Genomic DNA, 21,280 nt, shown 5'->3' with positions numbered 1-21,280 from the left:
GATTATTTTTCTTACAGTGGAATGATGTATTTCAAATAATTTGGAGATCTTTTTAAATCCCTTACCAGACTCATAGGCATCCACAACTTTTTTTCTGAAGGCCTTACAGAACTCTTTAGATCTTGGCATAATGACACCACCCACCTCAATAACAAAGGGAACACCAGACACTAGAACTGAGAGGGGTATAAATAAGACTGGATCACTGGCACCCAATCTTCAACACCTGATTCTAATTTTATAGATTTGAAGGTATGATAAATGTAGGGGTGTACTTACTTTTTCCATGTGACTGATTTTTTGTTAATTTAAATTGTGAAAATTACTACAAAAAGAGGATCAAATGTTTGCTTGTCCAAATATGTCAAACAAGCCAATGATTTCCATGGGGTGTACTTATTTTTTCACATGACTGTATATTAACTATACAATTTTTATGTACTGTGGTATGTTATAGATAACATAGCTAACTTTACACTTTATTTGAGTACACAATCCATCATCTTATGTATGAGAGAGAAAGTGTGAGAGAGTTTGAGAGAGAGAGAGAGATTAAGTGTGTGTGTGTGTGTGTGTGTGTGTGTGTGTGTGTGTGTGTGTGTGTGTGAGTATATGAGACAGAGAAACGTCTTGAAGCTAAAAAAAAACAACCTCCAACAACTGCTTTTGATTAGTGTGTGATTACTGCCAGAGAGAGAGAGAGAGAGAGAGAGAGAGAGAGAGAGAGAGAGAGAGAGAGAAACAGAGACAGATACAAAAAAATAATAATTATTATTATTTTATTTTATTATTATTATGATTATTGTATATTTTTTAATCTATGTTGACACTTTGGCAATATTGTATGTAAAAAATCACGCCAATAAAGTACTTGAAACATTTCAATTGAATTGAGAGAGAGAGAGAGAGAGAGAGAGAGAGAGAGAGAGATTTCTGTATCAGGAATCTGAGAGAGAACACCAGAGGAATGTTTGGCTGTAGTGTGTTTGTGAGTGTGTGTGTGTGTGTGCGTGTGCGTGTGAGACAATAAATCAGTGTAGTCCAAATATTAAACACAAACCTACTCTAAACTAAGCATTAAAAAATACACAACACAAAACTACAAAACACACACACCTGAACAATAAACACTACATAGACAACTACACTGTACACAAATTACACAACTATACACTTCTACAGACCAACCTCCCCCCATTAAAACCTCTAAGTTTATGTACAGTATTAGCATGATAACTCTCCGCTTTAGGTAGCATGTACAGTGATAAAAAACAAAACAAAGCGAAGATAGGCTTTTTATCATCACACATGTTGTTGTTCTCCATCAGAGCTTCTAATAAATAACTAACTGTAAAAAAAATAATAATAATAAAATAAATGACACTCTGGTATAATTCCTGAGCAGGAGAGCAGGAACGATCATGGAGGCTGGACGGAGTTCCTCATTTTTCATTTCTCACAGGAGGCTACGCTAAACTGGCTAAAGGCAACACGAGTCCGAGTCTGAAAACCGATCCACAGGATCTCAATTTTATTCTTCTGCTGTCTGGAATCTCATAAAGCCTTTATCACTGTCTGGCTCTTTTACACACACACACACACACACACACACACTTTATATTAGCAGGAAGCATTAGCATCAAGGTCAGTTTCAGGAACACACACGACGCTGAAGGTAGAGGCACATAATGATGATGAGAAAGACAGAAAGAGAACTTTATTCCGATTAGCACTTTCATACTTTTTTTTGCGTTTTGTTTTTTAACGTTCTCATGTCTGATACAAATGACAACATTTATACAATCCTGACCTCCCGAGCCATAATTACAAACCCACACTGTAAGATTTACGCACAATCAAACTAACCACCCTGCTGATATAACCATCAGAAACCACTAGAAATGTCTAGTGCGTCCTAATGAGGTTTAATGGGTCTGTAATGGGAATTTAATGGAATATGTTAAATATCTACCCATAAAAGATGATCCTATTGGATGCCGGTGGTGTTTACTGGAATCTGATGGAATCCATTATGTAACGGAAACTATGGACTGCTTTTTTTCAGCAGGGGCACTAGCTCACATGAGCTAACCTGACAGGATTCCTAAAAGAAAATGTAAGTACTATTTATAAATGTTTATAATCTTTATAGCTACTGCCAGCTAGCTGGCAAACATGAGCTAACCTGACAGGATCTCTGAGAGGATTTTAACTTCATAATCAGAATTGCTCATAAACTTTACTACACTACGTAGCAAGATAATATAAAAAGTATTGACAATTTCTTACAGGATTAAAAAAAGTATTCACTGCTAAGGCTAGCTAATATAAGCTAACCGGACAGGATGCCTGACTGAATTGCATATACTGCATAATTCATATAATTTTATTAATTATATACAAGTTCTACTCATGAATGTTGCAAAAGCTGACAAGTTTTTTTCCAGAAAGTTAATTTTATTCGCTGATAATGCTCGACAGATAGCTAGCACCAGCTAACCTGACAGGAATGTTTTTTATTTTATTATTTTATTCACCAGTAATGCTCACCAGATTTTCATAATGGATTAATGTGTTTCTTTTTTTTTTCTCGGCAAGGTTAGCATCAATTCAGAAATTGTTCATTGCAGCTTTAATGGACCAAATACTGAAGTGATAAAATACACCTGGGGTTAAAAATACACCAGACCAGAACAAGAACTTTCCCATGGCCTCATGGCCCCTTCGGCTCCAACGCCTCCGTTAAATGCATTGTAGGAACACGGACCCAAAAGATCTGGCCTTCTTTTTCCTCACGTCATCTCCACACATCAACGCGAATGCAGCCAGAACACACTTGCCAAAAACCCCAAACCCGTACGCCAACAGAACCACATCACCAAGCCATAAAGCATCAACAAGATGCCATAAATGTGTTTACAATCTGTCAGTGCTGCCGTTTCACACACTCACCAGTTTTAGTGCATGGGAAATCAGGACTTACACTTAATTAACTTAAACTTTAATTACAGTGCTGACTGTGGTGAGCTGGATACGATACAATAGTCTTACTGGTTTCATTTAGGGTCACACACACACACACAGAGTAGTTAAACTACTGTATGGCCAATAGATTAAAATGGCAACTGTAATTTGCGCCTCAGTGATGTTTGGATTTGGTCAAATTAACTCTAAATATCAGATTCAGAGGCGTGAGCCTGCCACAAAATCATGTGTTATCAAATTTCCAAAATCACACACAACTGACTGGAATAAAGTGACGTGCATTTGATATACAGTGCCATTTGTAAGTATTCACTCCCCCCCCCTTTAACTTTTTTTTATATATATTATTTTATACATCAAGAATCTACACAAAATAACCCATAATAATTCAGCAAGAGAAATTCAATACAGTTTGTAAAACTGTTATTGTTAAAACAATTATGTTTGGATAAGTATTCATCCCCTGGTGAACTGTACAGGAGCTGGAGACAGCCACGGCTCAGACAGAAGACTATCGCCACATGGAAAACCAACATTACCCCGAGAACACCATGCACGGTGAAGCATGGTGGTGGTAGCATCATACTAAACATTCTGCTTGCCCTCTTGTTTGCTTCTCTGTCTAATCTCCTCTTTACCCAATCACTGACTTTTGGTGGATGGGTTCCTCCAGTCAGAGTCACGGTTGTACGGTTTATTCTTCGGATTTTTTAACAATGGATTTAATGTCCCTCTGCAGAATGTTCAAAGTTTGTGATATTATTTTTAAGAACCAAACTCTTTTTCAGTACTTTGTCTCAGATTTGTTTTAATAGCTCCTTGGTCTTCAAGATGCTGTTTTTTTATAGGTATGTTCTCTATTAAACTCTGGGTTCTTCCAGTAACAAGTTTATACACACGCCCACACACACACACACAGAGCAATATGAGAATGGATTTATCATTCTACTCTGGAATATAGTAAAGTGAGCGAGTGAGAGAGTAAAAATGTGAAGGACACACAGTTTTTCTAAAAGAGGGATGATTAAATGGACTAACACAGAGTCAGGTTCAGATCGGTTTACATGAGACAGAAAGGTCAGCACACCTCCTCAGGATTACATAACAATAATGGTTGGCACAGCAACAACTTTCCACAAGTTTCTTTTTAATTAATGGAATAAGTTCAAAGTGTTGTCAACTTTGTGACTTTGTCGCTGGATTTGGTGACTTTTTAAACCCCTTTAGTGATTTAAAAAAGAGACCAGTGACAAATCTAGCAACTAACAGATGTAAGCGACAGTCCTGCACTCGATACAGCTCTCTAGCTCACAGCTCACATCACAGCTGCTGGGATACAGACAGAGAGAAAAGGTTCACCCCATTCACCACCAGTGTGTAAAGTCAATCACTCATCCCCACTGTTCCCAATCACTCATCACCACTGTTCCCAATCACTTACCCCCACTGTTCCCAATCAATTATCCCCAATGTTCCAAATCACTTATTCCCACTGTTCCCAATCACTCATCACCATTGTTCCCAATCACAATCACTCATCACCACTGTTCCCAATCACTTATCCCCACTGTTCCCATTCACTTATCCCCACTGTTCCCAAACACTTATCCCCATTGTTCCCAATCACTTATCCCCACTGTTTCCAATCACTTATTCCCACTGTTCCCAATCACTCATCACCACTGTTCCCAATTACAATCACTCATCACCATTGTTCACAATCACTAATCACCACTGTTCTAAATCACTAATTCCCACTGTTCCCAGTCACTCATCACCACTGTTCCCAGTCAGTTACAAGGTGGGGTGGATGGGGTGCCAATCCATCGCAGGACACAATCACACACACATCCACACACTATGGACACTTTGGACATGCCAATCAGCCTACCATGCATGTCTTTGGACTAGGGGAGGAAACCGGAGTACCCAGAGGAAACCCGGAGGAGAACATGCAAACTCCTCTCACACAGGGCAGCGGCGGGCAAATGACAACAACAACAACAACAACAACAATCGGAGCAATTAACACAAGAAAAAGAAGTGGTAAATATTTAAATTATTATTAATCCTCTGCTGCCCCCGTGTGGTCAGAGTCCGAAGCGCATCAGGCTGCATTTTTCGTTTGTTCTTTAGTTTCAATGACAGAAGTAAAAAAAACACAGAAAGAAAATAAGAAGTAAGTAAGCAGTAAAATATCATTATGTTTATTATTATTTATAAGAAAAAAATAACAGCAATAAAACAGATTTGCAATAAAAAATGGCCAACGTGAGTTAGGTATTGAAATTTTTCAAATAACCCTGCTGAAAAACAACAACAGAAACCATCACTGAATTTGTAATGGTTTTAATAGTTATAATGGGAATTGTATTCTAAACTAGTTTAGAAAGTTAACACATAATAAGACAGATTGTACTGTTAAATGATTTAAAGAAAATGAAATCCGAGTTTATGATTAAAACACTAAGACACTGTAAACTGTTTGTATATGAATGTAACTTTATTTTATGAAGTTTAAGACAGTAACTGTGCTTCATCACTCCACCTCACTGTTTAATTCTTTTTAATTACATCATATGATATTAAAAATGTAGTTTTATCTCGACTGCTGTTTAGTTAAAGACTCAATAACCTAACACATAGTCAGCCTAGCAGTCACTAATGCTAGCATGAGTGAACCTAACAGGTGGCTTTAATGACAGCTTTTCAGTATCCAGGCAACGCGGTAACGCTTTGATGCCTCAAAGGGTACGTCTCAAATCAGACTACTTTAAAGTGGCCTTGAAATCATAACGAGTGTTTCAGAGCTGTTGTTGTTGTTTTTGTTGTTTAGTGTTATGGACATGATCATAACATGGTAAATTATTGGGGGAAAAAAGAAGTTCAGAGATTTAAAAATTTGTACTTTGTGACTTAACATGGTTTGTCTGTGTGTTTTTGTCGTGTGGCTTCTGTTCCCTTTTCTATCTGAGTAAATGTTTTGGGGTTTATTAGTTTGGAAGTGGGTGGAGTTTGTGCGAGTCTGTTTTGTGTCTTTTCTGAGGCATGTTTTAGGAAATGGGGTCTGTTTAGTGCTGGAACGTGGCTCCCTCAGACTCATGGAGAATTCCGTCTTTATACGCCGCCTCCATCAGTAAGAGTCAGTAATATCACTTTATTTAAGTGTCCCAGTGAGGACATCGTGCCATTTCCCGAGGACACCGGACCTAATATTCATGACTCGTTAGTGTTCTTCCTGGAACATCAGCCACATGTAAAGAGATGTGAAGAAGAACCTGATATTTCAGTTACAGTGATATAACCGTGTCCGTTTGGGACGCAGCCACATCAGACTCATTAGAAGGCAGTGAGGGTGCAAGTTCAGCAGCTCTTCAGTTTCATACACACCCTGAGCTCTCTTCTACCCGTGACCCCTGTGTAGGGCAGATGGGGTATAGACTCCGCCCCCGCGCTCGAGCTGCTGAGTTGCACGGAGCGGTTCGGGCGCAGGAGCGAACGGAGGCGCGCGGAGGGCATGTGACCGTGTCAGGGGTAAAGCTAAAGAAACAAACATTACAACAATTACAGGCTGTGTGAATGTTTTTAGTTTACCTTCAGAGGTTGTGCACTTTGATGTTACCGCGCGCTTTGGCACTCGGAGATATTTAAGGAGAGAGAGAGAGAGAGAGAGAGCGCTCGCGAGGTTCCGCTGCACCGGATGCCGGTGTAAAGTTACTGACCTGCAGCCAAGAGGTAATATTTACACTGTGCATAAAGATTATGTTCAACTTCCTGTAGACTTTAGTGACCACCTGCTCTAACACCCACACACACACGCATACATGCATGCATATATATATATATATATATATATATATATATATATATATATATATATATATATATATATATATATTAAACTTTGTGTTCACTGACACTTTTACAATCCAGAAAACGAGAAAAATACATTTTACCATCAATGCTATCTATCTATCTATCTATCTATCTAGATAGATAGATAGATAGAGTGTGTGAGTGTGTGTTATAGAGTACATGTATGATCACAGCTGGTTACATATGTGTTAGGGTGAACAGTTAGAGTACAAAAAGTTTGTGAATCCTATGAAAAAGTTGTGTAATATAAAAAACCTTAAACTGTAGAATGTTTGTAGAGAAATTGTTCAGTGGAATAAAACCGATGTTCTGTTCACTTCACCTTTTCCACTGGTGGATGGACTGATACGTCATACAGAGATGGTTAAGTTATGTATATACGTTTTAATGAACACTCCTCAGTGTGTGTGTATGTGTGTGTGTGTGTGTGTGTGTGTGTGAGATGTGGGTCGTGTCACACTCGTCCTCTAAGCTCTTAGATCAGATGGAATTAAGGTCCAGTGACAAGTGTGTGTGAAAGCTGCTGACACACACAGCGCAGGGCTTTGGGGCCGGAGTGTGAATAAGTTCCTATAGTCTGGAGGGTTAATCCATTTTCACTCTGTGCTGTAACACACACACACACACACACACACACACACACACACAATGAAGCCTATGAGTTCTAATATGTAAATTATGGTTGTACATGAACCCAAGTGTGACGTGTCGTGAGTGGTCTGGCCAAAACAAATGGGTTTTTTTTTACTTGAAGTTTTTTTTGGCTTTAAGTTTACGCTTCTTTGTGGTTTCTCAGTAAAATGACAAGCTGCGATTTTTTGTCTTATTAACCTGAAGAGAGAGAATAAAGAGAGGGAACGAAGAGAGAGAATAAAGAGAGAGAATAAAGAGAGAGAATAAAGAGATAGAATAGTGAGAGCGAATAGAGAGAGAGAGAGAATAAAGAGAGAGAATAAAGAGAGAATAAAGAGAGAGAATGAAGAGAGAGAATGAAGAGAGGCTGGTGAGGGAACGAGTGTTTATAGCTGCTATAACGTAAACCAGAACACAACAATAATAACAGATGACACTTTGTGGTGGTAACAGTAACTCCGCTTCATCACTCCACCTCATCGCTTTATTCTTTTCTGTTTTCTCTTTTTCATAATTATAGAATAATAAAATAGAGTGTTGCCATGGATACGGTGCTTCACCTCATCAATGATACAGCAGAGTTTTACAAATGGAGCCTTACCATAGCAGGTAAGTGTCTGTCTGTCTGTCTGTCTGTCTGTCTGTCTCCCCTACTTAGTTTGAGATTGTGTGTGTGTTTGTCTTAGACAAGCGGGTGGAGCAATGGCCGATGATGTCATCACCCCTCCCAACACTGGGCTTTAGCGTGCTGTATTTGCTCTTCCTGTGGGCGGGGCCTCGCTACATGCAGCACCGGGACGCTTTCAAACTGCGCAAAACTCTCATCATCTACAACTTCAGCATGGTGCTGCTCAACTTCTACATCTGCAAAGAGGTGCGCTGTCTTCCATCACTCTTCATCCATCCAGTCCTACGTCCATCTGTCTGTCCATCCATCTATCCATCAGTCCTTCGTCTATCCATCCATCTGTCCATTCAACCACCTGTTCATCCATCCCTCTATCCATCTACCTGTCCATCAGTCCATTCCTTCACCCGTAAATCCTTTTGATCGTCTGTCCGCCCATCCATCGTTCCATCACGCCTCTATATATAACTCCATTCATCCATCCATCCATCCATCCATCCATCCATTCACCCCTCAGTCCAATCCCTCACTCATTCACTATCATCTGACACCCATCCCTCTCCTCAGCCCTCCAACCAGATCTCTGAGCTATCTATCCATACCTCCATCACAGTCTTCCATTCAAAATCTCACATTTATCCATCTGTTCATCCATCCATTTATTCCTCCATCTTTTATCTCTTAGCCTTCCATTCAGGCATCCATCTCCATCTCTCTATCCTCCTTCATATCTGAGTCTTTTCATCAGTTACCAAACACTTATACTATTAGAAGCATCAAAGTTAGGTTCTGCTATCTCTCTCTCTCTCTCTCTCTCTCTCTCTCTCTCTCTCTCTCTCTCTTTCTCTCACTCTCTCTTCAGCTGCTGTTGGGTTCCAGAGCGGCGGGATACAGCTACCTCTGCCAGCCTGTCAACTACTCCAATGACGGCAACGAAGTTAGGGTGAGAAACACATTACACACACAGACACACACACACGCCAAATCAGTAGGTTATTTCACTTGAAAGGAATGTGAAGGGAACTGAATCTTCTTGGTGAGAGTGTGGTGATTAAATAAACCATAGCCAGGAGGGGGCGCTGTGTTACAGTCACACATTACACACACAAGGATATCTGACATGGCACTGATACACACACTGTGCGTCATGCTAACATCTCTTCAAGTTCATCACAAGTGCATCTGAAGCACATGCCCTTTGCGAGTGTGAGTGCTTCAGACAGGGTGCACACACAGTCTGTAAAAAATGACTGACGTGATGTATTCAGAATAAAATCCCAGAGATACACTGGGAATAATTACTTTGCACACCTCCACATGGAAGACTTATCCTGTCTGAATAGGGGTTAATCTAAACACCAAATATTGGGGACAGATTGGTTGCTGAGTTGCCACAGTGACCAAATATTGGTCCTGTGACCTGTAAAAATTACTTCAGCATATCAACAGATAGCATTTTCAGGTCTTATATTTCACCAAAACTGTGCAGAAAACTTATATTGTGTGTGTGTGTGTGTGTGTGCGTGTGTAGATAGCATCAGCTCTGTGGTGGTACTACATCTCTAAAGGTGTGGAGTTTTTAGACACAGTGTTCTTCATCATGAGGAAGAAGTTTAACCAGATCAGCTTCCTGCACGTCTACCACCACTGCACCATGTTCATTCTCTGGTGGATTGGCGTCAAATGGGTCCCCGGAGGCCAGTGTGAGAACACACACACACACACACACACACACACACACAGTAGTGGAGTGGAGAGATGGAGTCGTATGTGGAAGCAGACGAGGAAAGACAGGTTGGTAGGAAGGTCACAGGGGGTCAACATTAATGATCGTTAGAGGAGCAGGAGTCTTTTGAGGTCTGGAGTGTATTTTAAGGAGGAGATGAGGGATAAATGAAGCAGATGCTCCAGTCTAATGCCTTCTTAGTGTACAGGCAGATTATATACTCTTTACATTTAGAGGCTTGTGTTTCCAAAAGGCCAAAATTCAGACGGTTGGCACATTTTGTAAACAATTCGAATGACTTTCCTTGCTACTGTCATCTGTTTTTTGATGTCTCGTGTACATTGATACCCAACACCTGGTCAATCACATGATCTAAACCTATTTTTAAAAACTTTGTAACTCATATGCTGAATGCACAACACCTGAAAATTTTCCTGGGGTCCCAGAGTGGAACATCTCACAACAATACAGTTTAACATGCATCTACTGCAAACTGCATGTTCACTCACAAGCAAGTGGTGGGTTATGGACTGATTTTATGGGCTCCTGTAGCTGTTTTACACGATACTACTACATAATCAATGTTTACAGCTTGAAGCAGAGGAGAGGTCTTTGGAAGAAAAAAAAACAAGCAAGCTCAATGTTCTGTCTGATTTCCATGCATAAAATAAACATGTTTACAGTTAGGATTATTTTTCATATATTGTCTTTAAAAGATCTTTTGTTTTTCAGAAAATGTAAAAAATTCATATATATATATATATATATATATATATATATATATATATATACATACATACATATATATATATATATATATATATATATATATATATATATATATATATATATATATATATATATATATATATATAGTGGCTGACCTTAGGCTAGTTCTTTATTTCCTCCAGTGTTCATCAGCCTATCAGCTCAGGCCAGGGATTTCTCTGCCCAATCACAGACTGTTAATGTGGATCTCAGGAACACCCCTTGTTCTGATGTGTGCTAAACTCTCATTATAATCTTATTAAAAAAGCCAACAGCATGATGTACTGAAAGCCATGCTACACACCTGTTAACCTGACATGTTTTGTTTTTAACTTTGTTTCCTCACAGCGTTTTTCGGTGCGACTATAAACTCGGGTATCCACGTCCTAATGTACAGCTACTATGGTCTCGCAGCTGTTGGTCCGCACATGCACAAATACCTTTGGTGGAAGAAATACCTCACTATCATTCAGATGGTAAACACGCTCATCACACGCTTACCACGTGCTTACCACACACTCACCACGCACTCATCACTCACTCAGCACATCCTCATTACACACAAATCACACAGTCATTACAAACATATCTCATTCTCCTCAAAAGTATACTACACTCATCACACATTCATCATACACTCATGCACACTCTCATCCAAATTCATCCATACTCATCCCACACTCATCCACACTGATCACAAACACATTCATCACACATTCATCACAGACACTCATCATGCACTCATCACACACACGTGTGTGTTACAGATCCAGTTCCACGTCACTATCGGTCATGCGGCTCACTCGCTGTACTCCGGCTGCCCATTCCCAGCATGGATGCAGTGGGCTCTCATCGCCTATGCCATCACCTTCATCATCCTCTTTGCCAACTTCTACTACCAGACCTACCGCCTCCGGCCACGTTCTAAATCACCCAAGAGCGCCTCCAACGGTGTCACCGATTCCGCTATGACGAATGGATCAGCGAGGTGTGTAGAGCACGTAGAGGAGAATGGCAAGAAGCACAAGAAGGAACAAACAAAGAGGGAATGAAGGAAGGAGAGAGGAGCGCTGGGAACTTTTCATCGGTGGGATTGTGGGGGTTTTAAAGGGGAGTAGTGTGTGTGTAGGCTGTTTGTTGATGGGCTAGATGGTGTTTACAAAACCGCTAACAATGCTAAGTGTGTAACTGTTGGGGGGAAAAAATAGAAATGATTCAGTCAGTCCCTCCAGGATTCTGTGATTTTGCGATCACAGAAATGAACGCAAAATCAAGCAAACTCCACAATATTCGTAGGAGCTTGCAATTTTTCTAAATTACCGCAGATTTTATGTGATGTCATCACAACGAGCATTCAACCAAACCCTCTTCGAACACGAGTACAGCTAAAAGGTCTCATTTACCAACAAACATGACTGCGAAACCGTGCAGAACAATTCTGTTCGATTGCGATTTCGCAGATTCAAGTAGTTTTCGGCAAAAAAACCTCCGTGAAATCCTGTACGGACTGTTCAGTGCTGATTGAGGGCTGCCATTTCGCTGGATTCCATTTTTTAAATTTATTTATATTTATTTATTTCAGGGCATGTGCTGATCATCTGTTTGTTAATATTTATCACAATATGCACTCTGCGTGGATCGACGTAATCGTTCTCAGACAATCCGTAACTCTACTGCTAATCTGCCATTTTTCATTTATTATTGTAAATAATGAAAAAAAGTGTTATGAAGAATAATTGCGATATGGAAATGACATCAGCACATAAACGTTTATTTATCTAAATCTCAGGAAACACATCGAGATCAAAAACAAAAATAAACCAAATGAATTTATATCAGATTCTACGCTCATGTCTAAACACAACCTTAGACACCATGTGATATTTAAATAATTTAGTGTCATTAGAGACCCTGGTTTCCTTTAATGTTTATTCCAGTGTGTGTGTGTGTGTGTGTGTGTGTGTGTGTGTTAGGCTGCTTTACTACTAGCTGTTTTGTTCTACAGAAAAAAACAACACTGGCTAAAGCGCCTTCTCTGCTGATGAGAAAGAACATGTAAGAGTACAAGTTTCAGTAACGTACAAATCTTCCAAATCACAACATGGGTATGTTCACAAAGTACAGTTACTGAAATATTTCCCTGATAACAGAGCACTGTTTTTGATCGTATCACGTAGCACAGTGAGTATTGGAAACTTGACATGCTGAATAATTTGTGTAAATAACGACTTGTGAAGGCTGAGTGTGTGTGATCGTACTGAAGCTGATGCTGTGATAGATTTAGGGAGTGTTTGGCTGGAGCGGTTTCTCTGAGCTGTTATACGGTTATTGTACATTCTGCTTGCTGACCTCATATAAGCTGATGTTTATTAATGTGTAATTACCGGCGGTGGTAATTTTATTATAAATAAAGTAAGCATTTAGATCTGTGGATTGAGAACTCTTTACAGTCTATTGGCCAGTCTAGCGTGTGAACGGCTAATTAGATTTTAAATCAAGCAATAACAATCGCTCTGTCTAAAAAAAATTATAAATTTGATGTTTGATGTTTATTGGTTAAATTGTGGGCAATTCAAGTGACTAAAAGCCAACATCTTCATCATTAAATATCTGTTAGTGTTTACGAAGTTTTCTCGTTCATGTCCTTTTACAAATAATTTCCCCCACAAAAAGTGTTACATAACACATAACATCTAAATAAAATGTATGTATGGCTTTCCACAGATTATTTTTGCAAGCTTGGCTTTGTGTGTGTGTGTGTGTGTGTGTGTGTGTGTGTTCGTTTTTATGGATTTATATAGGAAATATGGAAAGATGATTTTTAACCATTGTTTTGATGGGACTGCTGAAAATAGCAAATATCTGTCATTCTTTAATAAATATAAAATTGGAATTGTTGGTAAACTGCTGTGGTGTAAGAGGAATAAAACACTCAGGGACGTGCTGTTAGAGGAAAATAATCAAGTCCAGGGTGTTAACAGTAACTCCACTTCATCACAACATCCTGTCACTCAGTATTGTACTGTAACACACACACACACAGTGCATCGTATTTTTATATATCGCCTTTATATTTTGCTTTTATCTATTGCTTAGTGCTGCAGGTTTTTGACATTTTATGATCTTTAACATTTTATAATAAGGTTCTGGCACCTGATCTTCATAATGTGGAACCTCACAGTACTACAGTTTCCACTTATAACACATCTGATCTGAATAAGTGCTACAGTAAATTACTGTACTGTAATAAACTGTGGGAAAATATTTGCAGACTATCATGATATATAGATTTAACACTTAACGTTTATTTCAGGAAGCATTTATTGTGATGTTTTTTAGTCTGAGACTGAAGTGTTTACTCTGAATCGCCTCTCTAACTCGTCTTCTCTCTCTCGGTGACAGAGGACAGAGCTGTATGACTTAGGGCCCTCAATTCAGGAAGATCTAACCTAAGCAGTCCAGCAAATTGGCTTTAGCTGCAAAAGAGCTTACACACACACACACACACACACACACACACACACACAATTTATGCTGAGAGGTTACTAAGGAGAGCGGGTCAGTGGAGAGGTGAAGGAGCGTCTTTAGTCCACTAAGCATGGTGAGTACACTGAACACCAGCTAAAAGACAATCAGGTTATAGTAAACTGTTCTGACAATGTATTATAGTGTGTGTTTAACAGTTTTATTCACTCCTGAAACAAAATAATCAATAACAGGGTGTTGTGATGGCCCAAAGTTGATTATATTCCTATAACAGCACATCCCCAAGTGTTTTATTTCTCATACCACAACAGCTTGATAATTACATTTTTGAAATGAAAGAATGGTATGTTGTGCTTTTTATTCATATTTAGTTACATTTGATGTTGTAGAACATGTGTGAATCAAGTCAGTTCCTGTTCTCGCTTACGTTATAGCAGCTATAAACTGTCACTCCCTCATCAGCCCTCTCTTTATTCTCTGTCTTCTTTTCTTAAAAAAAACCACACCTTGTCTTGTTATTGAGAAACTATAGTGGTTGAATGTTCTTTGTTTTAAACTTTCATCCTTGTTCCTGCAAAGGAAGCTGTTGAGAACCCTACTCATACCGCACAGTTATATAGTTATACTGCACTTTTTGAAAGTGTTATATGAAAATGTAGGAGCTGATTGAATGGAAAGAACTTGATTTTGCAACATAAGCGTCTATATGACAGGTAAACTTATTTCATTTTAAAGAAATAATCTTTTGTAACTGATTTAGGAGACGAGCGGAGATATGTTCAACATTACTCTTCATCTTTTTCATTATAATAGCAAGCAAGGGGATTCTGTTGGTTAAGTGGGTCGAAGCCGACAAATTAGTCACACACGCACGCACACACACACACACACACACACACACACACACACACACACACACAGATCAGGGATTGTGAAGTAAGAGGATTGGGGATTGTCCAGTTTTCCACTGGGCCACTTACCATAATGCAGACTCACCTCAGTGTTAAACCTGTTCAGCTGTTCGCCAAACAGAAACGGCTTTTATTTCACCTGGAAACACTAATGCCGTTTTGTCTTACTGTATTTCTCCAACAGGATACCATCATCCTCCACCAGTCCAAACCAGGGGTTCAATCTTATTCATAAAGGGCCGGTGTGGCTGCAGACTTTCATTCCAACCAAGCACCTGATTCCACTTGTTTAATCACTTCATCTTGGTCTCCAATCATCTATTAATTGTACCTCCAATTTGGCTGGAATGAAAGCCTGCACCCCGCCGGCCCTTTGAGGATAAGATTGAAGAGCCCTGGTCCAAACAGTGTCTGTGCAGTATGGACTGAAAGTAGTGAAGATGAAGCAATAAAATGACAACTTCATTTAAGGCATCAAAAAATTAAGCCAGTGGTGGTGAGCAGGACATTTGACATTGTTTTAGTTTCATATTCAAAAGATCTCAGTTTTAAATGTATTCTAGTAAAGATATGCCTTAATGCCCTGTTCTCAGATACACAGCTCCCTCTAGTGGTCAGACATCTCACCAGCTACAACTCAGAATATCACAAATCTTCTAACATTCTTCAGATCACATCAAATGACTTGCATTTGGTTCAAGTGGCAATTTCCTCTCATATTCCATCACCTCAGTGTTGGAGCCATACAGTTGGAGGAGATTAAAAAAAAGTTAACAACAACCTTGTATTCATACCTGTTTAAACATTTTAAACTTTAAAATCTTTTAGCACATATTTTCAGTGTACTTAACTACAATTTTCTGGTACTTGTTATACGCCATATAACTAACTGTAGTCTAGACAGAGAAAATGGCGGTGTGTAACCAAGTGATTTTCGTTGGTGATTTAAATATTCAAACAACCTTGAATAATAAATATAATATATAATATATAGTGTATATGGTTTTTAATAATCCATTTGGGCTTTGTAAAGAAACCAAACGTTTATTATTATTTTTTGTAACCCTAAATACGTTGCTAGTTGGATGCTAACTTTCAAAACTAGGTCACCATAGCAACCTATCAGTAGTCTGCAAACACCACAGAAGTGACAGAGTAATTTAATTATTAAAATATGGGACTCTGTAATATTTCATTATCTTGTATATGAACATAATTAAAATGTTAAAATTGTCTAAATGAATGTTATTAAACGCCTTATATTCGCGTTTTTTGCATAATTTGTCTCCGCTTTTGGCTTTACTTCCGGGTTGTGACAGGGTTGCCAGGTCTGTGTATAAATAATACCATCTAAACAGCAAAACAACAACAACAACAGAAAGCACTAACTATTAACTATCCAACCTAGCTTTTAAATCTATTAGGCGTGTTAGGATTGGAAATGTTCTGGTTATGTTAACCTAGCCTAAAAAAACTCCGTATTACTTTAACATTATTAACTGGAAGAGTGTGGATCTGGCAACTGTGGTTGTGAAGCTGCTGTCCGACCCTGACGGTGCTGAAATCGATGGATCGTTGTTGCCACATTGGAACGGTTTCATCGTATGCATTATGGGACATTATTATAATTGTTTGACCAGATACCAAATGTTTTTGTATATTTTCAATAAAAATACATCAATTTTAATGTATACGTACATTTATTTATACATAAACGTAAAATTTACTAAATCTACATCCACTGATTCATAAACAGTCATAACTATTCCAAGTGCGAGCAATCAATATTCATTTGTATTATTTGTGTACTAAGTAGTATATTGTCATTTCTCTAAAAAAGAAAAGAAAAGAAAAAAAGAATAAATTCCGGTGTATTCTGATATAACGCTTTGAAATTAAAACAGATCAAAACAGACCTGGCAACCCTGTTCTTCAGTAATCCTACAGTGGAATAATAAATGTATTATATTGTATTGGCAATTTGTTATTGTATTTAATATTTTTTAAATTAATTGTATCAATTATTTAATATTCATCCCTGTTTAAGATTAAGATTATTAAAAGGAGGAATTGAAATCTACCATGAGGAAGGATAATGAATCTAACTTGGCTACCTCCCGGTAGCGCTTCCGGTTTATGGGTGGATCCGGTATCATCACATACAACACCGGCTACAGAGAGAAACCCAAACACTCAAACAGCACCAACATGCAAAGCGAACCGGCAGAACCGGAATCGGGTGGAGATGAAGAGCTGCACGAGAAGCTCCGGAGTTTACAGGATGAGAATGAAGCTCTCAAAGTGCGTTTCCTGCTCACACACACACACACACACACACACACACACACACACACACACACACACACTTAAAATTTTGTTGTATATTTCTGTGGTGTGTCCAGATTTTTAGAGCCTGGGGTGGCAATGAAGAGGCAAAACCACTCTAAGGGGTGGCACCACATATCATGATTTACTGATTTGTGCAAAAAGGGACTGAGATAAATACACAGGATGTCCGAAAAGTCAGGAACCAATGGGAGTTAAACTGCATATACATGGTTTTGTATTTTATTTTATTGATTTACTTATTATACTTTAATACATTTACACATATTTTTATTTTGAGCCATATTCAGCAATCCTAGAGAGGGAGGGGGAGGGGCTTACTCTGTAATTTTAAATTTTAAATTACTCTGTCCCCTGTCAGTCACAGTGACACTAGCCAGTCATGTGCATCTGTGAGCTCATGTATGTGGAAGAGGGTGGAAAGAAATTTCCTTTGTGTATGTTCCGCCGCCCTGTGATGCAGCATGAGCAGCAGTTTGTAAAGCAGCGCAGCGACTGCGTGGCTTCACGTGTCTCAGAAGAAGCACGCGTTAGCCTTCCCTGGCTCGTAGCTGTTGGTTTATGGTTTGTTTCAGCACATGACAAAGTCTAGTCATGTTCTGCGTTTTGTGCAGAGTGAGATTCAGGAGATGCGTGTGGAGATGGAGGAGATGCACGATGCGTTTTATGAGGAAGACACCTGCCGGCTACACGAGCTGCGACGAGAGCTCGAGCGAGCTAATAAAAACTGCAGGATCCTGCAGTACCGCGTGCGCAAAGCCGAGCGCAAACACCTGCAATACACGTCAGGCCAAGAGATTGACGAAGAACTGCTGAGGAACCTGGAGCAAGACCTGAAGGTGAGACGAATCAAGTATGTAGATTTAAAAAATCACCACGCTAGGTTCTGATGGCATGTTCTATTACATCATTTCGGCATTACCCTGCCTTTACACTAGCAGCTGTGTGGGTTTGAGAGACAGTAGTAGCTATACATTAGAGCTAAGTAGTTAAACACAAATTAAATAAAGCACCAATCAGTGTGAAAGTTGTTTGCATGATCTGCATGCGACGTCATCGGCTTGGTTCTGGCTTCGTTCTCAGATTAGAATAACAAATCAAGCTAGCTATGTACTATCTACATCTACACTCACCACGTGCGCCAACAATCTTGGCCACTTCCTTCCAAAGCTTTGATTTTTCTTCCTAACGTTTATGTATACATTTAATGACAGGATAAGATGAAAACACGGTTAGGAACTAATTGCAGGTAGGAAATAAAGTCTGGAACTGAAGAAATGTCGAACCATGCGCTCTGTAGAATTTAGAAAATGTTGCTATTGCTGAAATTGCAAATTGTTGTTTTGTTGTTGCTAGTGTGACTGTAGGGGTAATAGTGCACTGCATTCAAACCAATGAAACCTTCAGATTGTAACACACACACACACCCACACATACACACACATGCAGTAAGCCTCACGAGTGTGTGGGTTGTGTCAGGTGGCGAAGGACGTGTCGGTGAGGCTCCACAATGAGCTGAAGAACGTGGAGGAGAAACGTACAAAGACAGAAGAAGAGAACGAGAGACTGAGAGAGAAACTCATCGAGCTGGAGGTCGACAAAGAGACACTGCAGAACGAGCTGGAGAGAGCCAGAGAGGTGTACACACACACATTATCACTTAAGAATATAAGCATTTTTGGTCAGAACATTTTATCTTTAAACTTGTAGTGCAGCTTCACTGCTTTAATGTGTGCGTGTGTGTGCATGTGTGTGTGTGTGTGTGTGTGTGTGTGTGTAGTGTCAGAAGAGGAGAGGCAGTAAAGATGCTCAGAGGACTGAGAGGAAGAACACTCAGAGCCTCAGTGAAGTGAGTACACACTCATTCACTCATTCAAGAGTAAAGCAGCATTTAAACACGTAGTACAATAAAAATATGGATATTATCATGACCAGATAATCCATCATTTTATATTTATTAGAGAAATAAATACAATAAATAACTCATCTTTAGTAGTTTTCCACTTTTAGTAAAAACATTTGTGTCATTGTGACCAGAACAAAACATGAGGCTTCTTCTTGTTTCTTTTCCCCCGTTGTACTTTAAATCCGTTATATGAATAAAATAAATGATTGTTTGATTATCCTTATTATTATTATTATTATTATTATTATTTTATGGTTATTTGATATTATTATTGTTGTTGTCAGGAGGACAGTGAGGATCTGAAGTGCCAGCTGTCCTTCATTAACGAGGAAATGACGCTCATGAGGAAGAAGATGGCGAAGCTCGACAAGGAGAAGGATGACGCGGAGCAGGAGCTGCAGAAGTATCGCGCCTTTTACGGTGACTTCGACAGCCTCCAGTTTAAAGGTGAAGCCGTGGGCCCGCCCACCGCCCGTCAGTCAGAGCTGAGGCTCCGCCTCCGATTGGTAGAAGAGGAGGCCAACATCCTTGGGCGCAAGATCGTCGAGCTGGAGTTGGAGAACCGAGCTCTGAGGGCGGAGCTCGACAACATGAGAGGAGGGGAACTGTCTCCAGGAGCAACAGGGGGTGTGGCTGATGTAAATCAAGGGGCGGGGCTTTCTGAACTGAGGCAGCAGTTGCAGCTAGTGGAAGACGAGGCGGAATTTTTGCGGCGAACTTTGGCAGACACGGAGGAGCAGAACAGGAAAGTGAAGAGCGAGCTGAAGAAGCTGCGGTTTAAAGAGGCATCGAGGCACGCGGCTGAGGGAGGAGCTCTATTGTCGGAGGACGGAGCTAAGGCTATGGAGATGTTGAAGGAGGAGCTGAAAGCAGCACGGCTGCAGGTGAACGAGCTGAGCGGGAAAGTGATGCAGCTGCAGTATGAGAAGAGGGTGATGCTTAATAAACAGAGCGATGATGGTGGAAGAGAAGAAAGAGGAGGAGGAGGGGGAGGAGGAAAAGAAAGCAGAGGAAGAACAGAAGAAGAGGAAGGAGGACAAGAAAAAGGAGGAGGAAATTTAGAAGAAGGAACTAGAGCAGAAGAAGCAGTAAAAGAAAGACAAGAAGGAGGAATTGGAGAACAGGAAGGAGGAGGACATGAGGAAGAGAAGGTAGGAAGAGGAGTAGAAGGACGAGGAAGAGGAGAAACCGCAGGTGGAGGTGGAAGAGAAAGAGGAAAAAGTGGAGGAGAAGAACGAGGAGGAAGAGAAAGAGAAAGTGACTCCTCCTCTTCATCACTCCTTCCTCTCCATCAGAAGCGTGAAGGCCCCATCGGCGGTGAAAGTGACTCAGAGGAGTTTCTGCACTCGTCTGTTTCTCCTCATCCCCTCATCCGTCGCTCCACTCCTCCAACGCTCCCTCGTTCACCTCGTGATCGCCAGCGCGTGACGGAGATCCGGGCCGAGGCAGAGCGTCTGACGCACACCATCGAGCTCCTCATCGCTCACACGCAGGAGTTTGTGGCTGATGGAGAGCAGACTGGAGGAGAGGATGGTGATGGAGCTGATGATGAAGACGTGAGGACACGTGAACGGCAGCTGCTCCATCGCATCGGCACGCAGATGAACGAGTTCAGAAACGAGCTTCAGGGGTTTATGGGATTTATAGAGACACTGGACGGATCCAAACGGGAGGAAACGCATCCGGAAGAGCGGCTGTCTGTAAGTGTATGTGTGGTTTTTGCGTTTGTGTGTGTGTGTGTGTGTGTGATACATTAGATGCACACCCACTGGTGAAACGTTTTTAAAAACTTTAAGCATGATATTGCGGAAAATTAATTTATATTTTATATAAAAAAATTTAAAGTGGCAGTCAGTCATTTTTAGAGCCCTCTGCTGCCTGTGAAGGGAATTACAACTGAAATGAAAATATTCACACGCCTCCATCCTTTCTCACAACTGACTCCACCCCCTTTGCTAAACTACATTTGCCTCATGAGTTGCCTTTTAAGCTAAAGGGGAGGGTGTGGAAGCTTG

The 21,280-nt window shown here is 40.1% G+C and overlaps 2 protein-coding genes across 4 annotated transcripts; both read left to right on the top strand.

Moving 5' to 3' along the window:
• Positions 1–6,434: 6,434 nt before the first annotated feature.
• On the top strand, positions 6,435–12,867 carry elovl4b (ELOVL fatty acid elongase 4b). Of its 3 annotated transcripts, XM_053644155.1 has the most exons (7): positions 6,435–6,720; positions 8,015–8,103; positions 8,181–8,368; positions 8,985–9,065; positions 9,654–9,825; positions 10,965–11,092; positions 11,384–12,867. In XM_053644155.1, the coding sequence occupies exons 2-7, from the start codon at positions 8,037–8,039 to the stop codon at positions 11,666–11,668; spliced, it is 921 nt and encodes a 306-aa protein (XP_053500130.1). In that variant the 5' UTR covers positions 6,435–6,720; positions 8,015–8,036; the 3' UTR covers positions 11,669–12,867. The 3 variants fall into 3 exon arrangements, with proteins under 3 accessions (XP_053500130.1, XP_053500128.1, XP_053500129.1); XM_053644153.1 differs by having other exon boundaries at positions 10,965–12,867; XM_053644154.1 differs by lacking the exon at positions 6,435–6,720 and having other exon boundaries at positions 7,451–8,103; positions 10,965–12,867.
• A 3,241-nt stretch (positions 12,868–16,108) lies between these two features.
• Positions 16,109–21,022, top strand: LOC128619667 (protein SOGA3-like). The gene is made up of 5 exons (XM_053643993.1): positions 16,109–17,314; positions 17,974–18,198; positions 18,839–18,997; positions 19,140–19,208; positions 19,550–21,022. Exons 1-5 carry the CDS (start codon positions 17,150–17,152, stop codon positions 21,020–21,022), a joined length of 2,091 nt encoding a protein of 696 aa, XP_053499968.1. The 5' UTR covers positions 16,109–17,149.
• Positions 21,023–21,280: the final 258 nt, after the last annotated feature.

The sequence above is a fragment of the Ictalurus furcatus genome, chromosome 15, assembly GCF_023375685.1.
Source record: "Ictalurus furcatus strain D&B chromosome 15, Billie_1.0, whole genome shotgun sequence".
Classification (NCBI taxonomy): Eukaryota; Metazoa; Chordata; class Actinopteri; order Siluriformes; family Ictaluridae; genus Ictalurus; species Ictalurus furcatus.
Note: the sequence above shows the minus strand (reverse complement) of the source record. Positions and strands in the feature narration are given on the sequence as shown.

Coding starts and splice junctions, on each gene's coding strand:
- elovl4b (XM_053644153.1), top strand. CDS start 8,037: ATGGATACGGTGCTTCACCTCATCAATGATACAGCAGAGTTTTACAAA. Junction 8,104..8,180: donor ATGGAGCCTTACCATAGCAG/GTAAGTGTCTGT, acceptor TGTTTGTCTTAG/ACAAGCGGGTGGAGCAATGG. Junction 9,826..10,964: donor ATGGGTCCCCGGAGGCCAGT/GTGAGAACACAC, acceptor GTTTCCTCACAG/CGTTTTTCGGTGCGACTATA.
- LOC128619667 (XM_053643993.1), top strand. CDS start 17,150: ATGGGTGGATCCGGTATCATCACATACAACACCGGCTACAGAGAGAAA. Junction 18,199..18,838: donor ACCTGGAGCAAGACCTGAAG/GTGAGACGAATC, acceptor GGGTTGTGTCAG/GTGGCGAAGGACGTGTCGGT. Junction 18,998..19,139: donor AGCTGGAGAGAGCCAGAGAG/GTGTACACACAC, acceptor GTGTGTGTGTAG/TGTCAGAAGAGGAGAGGCAG.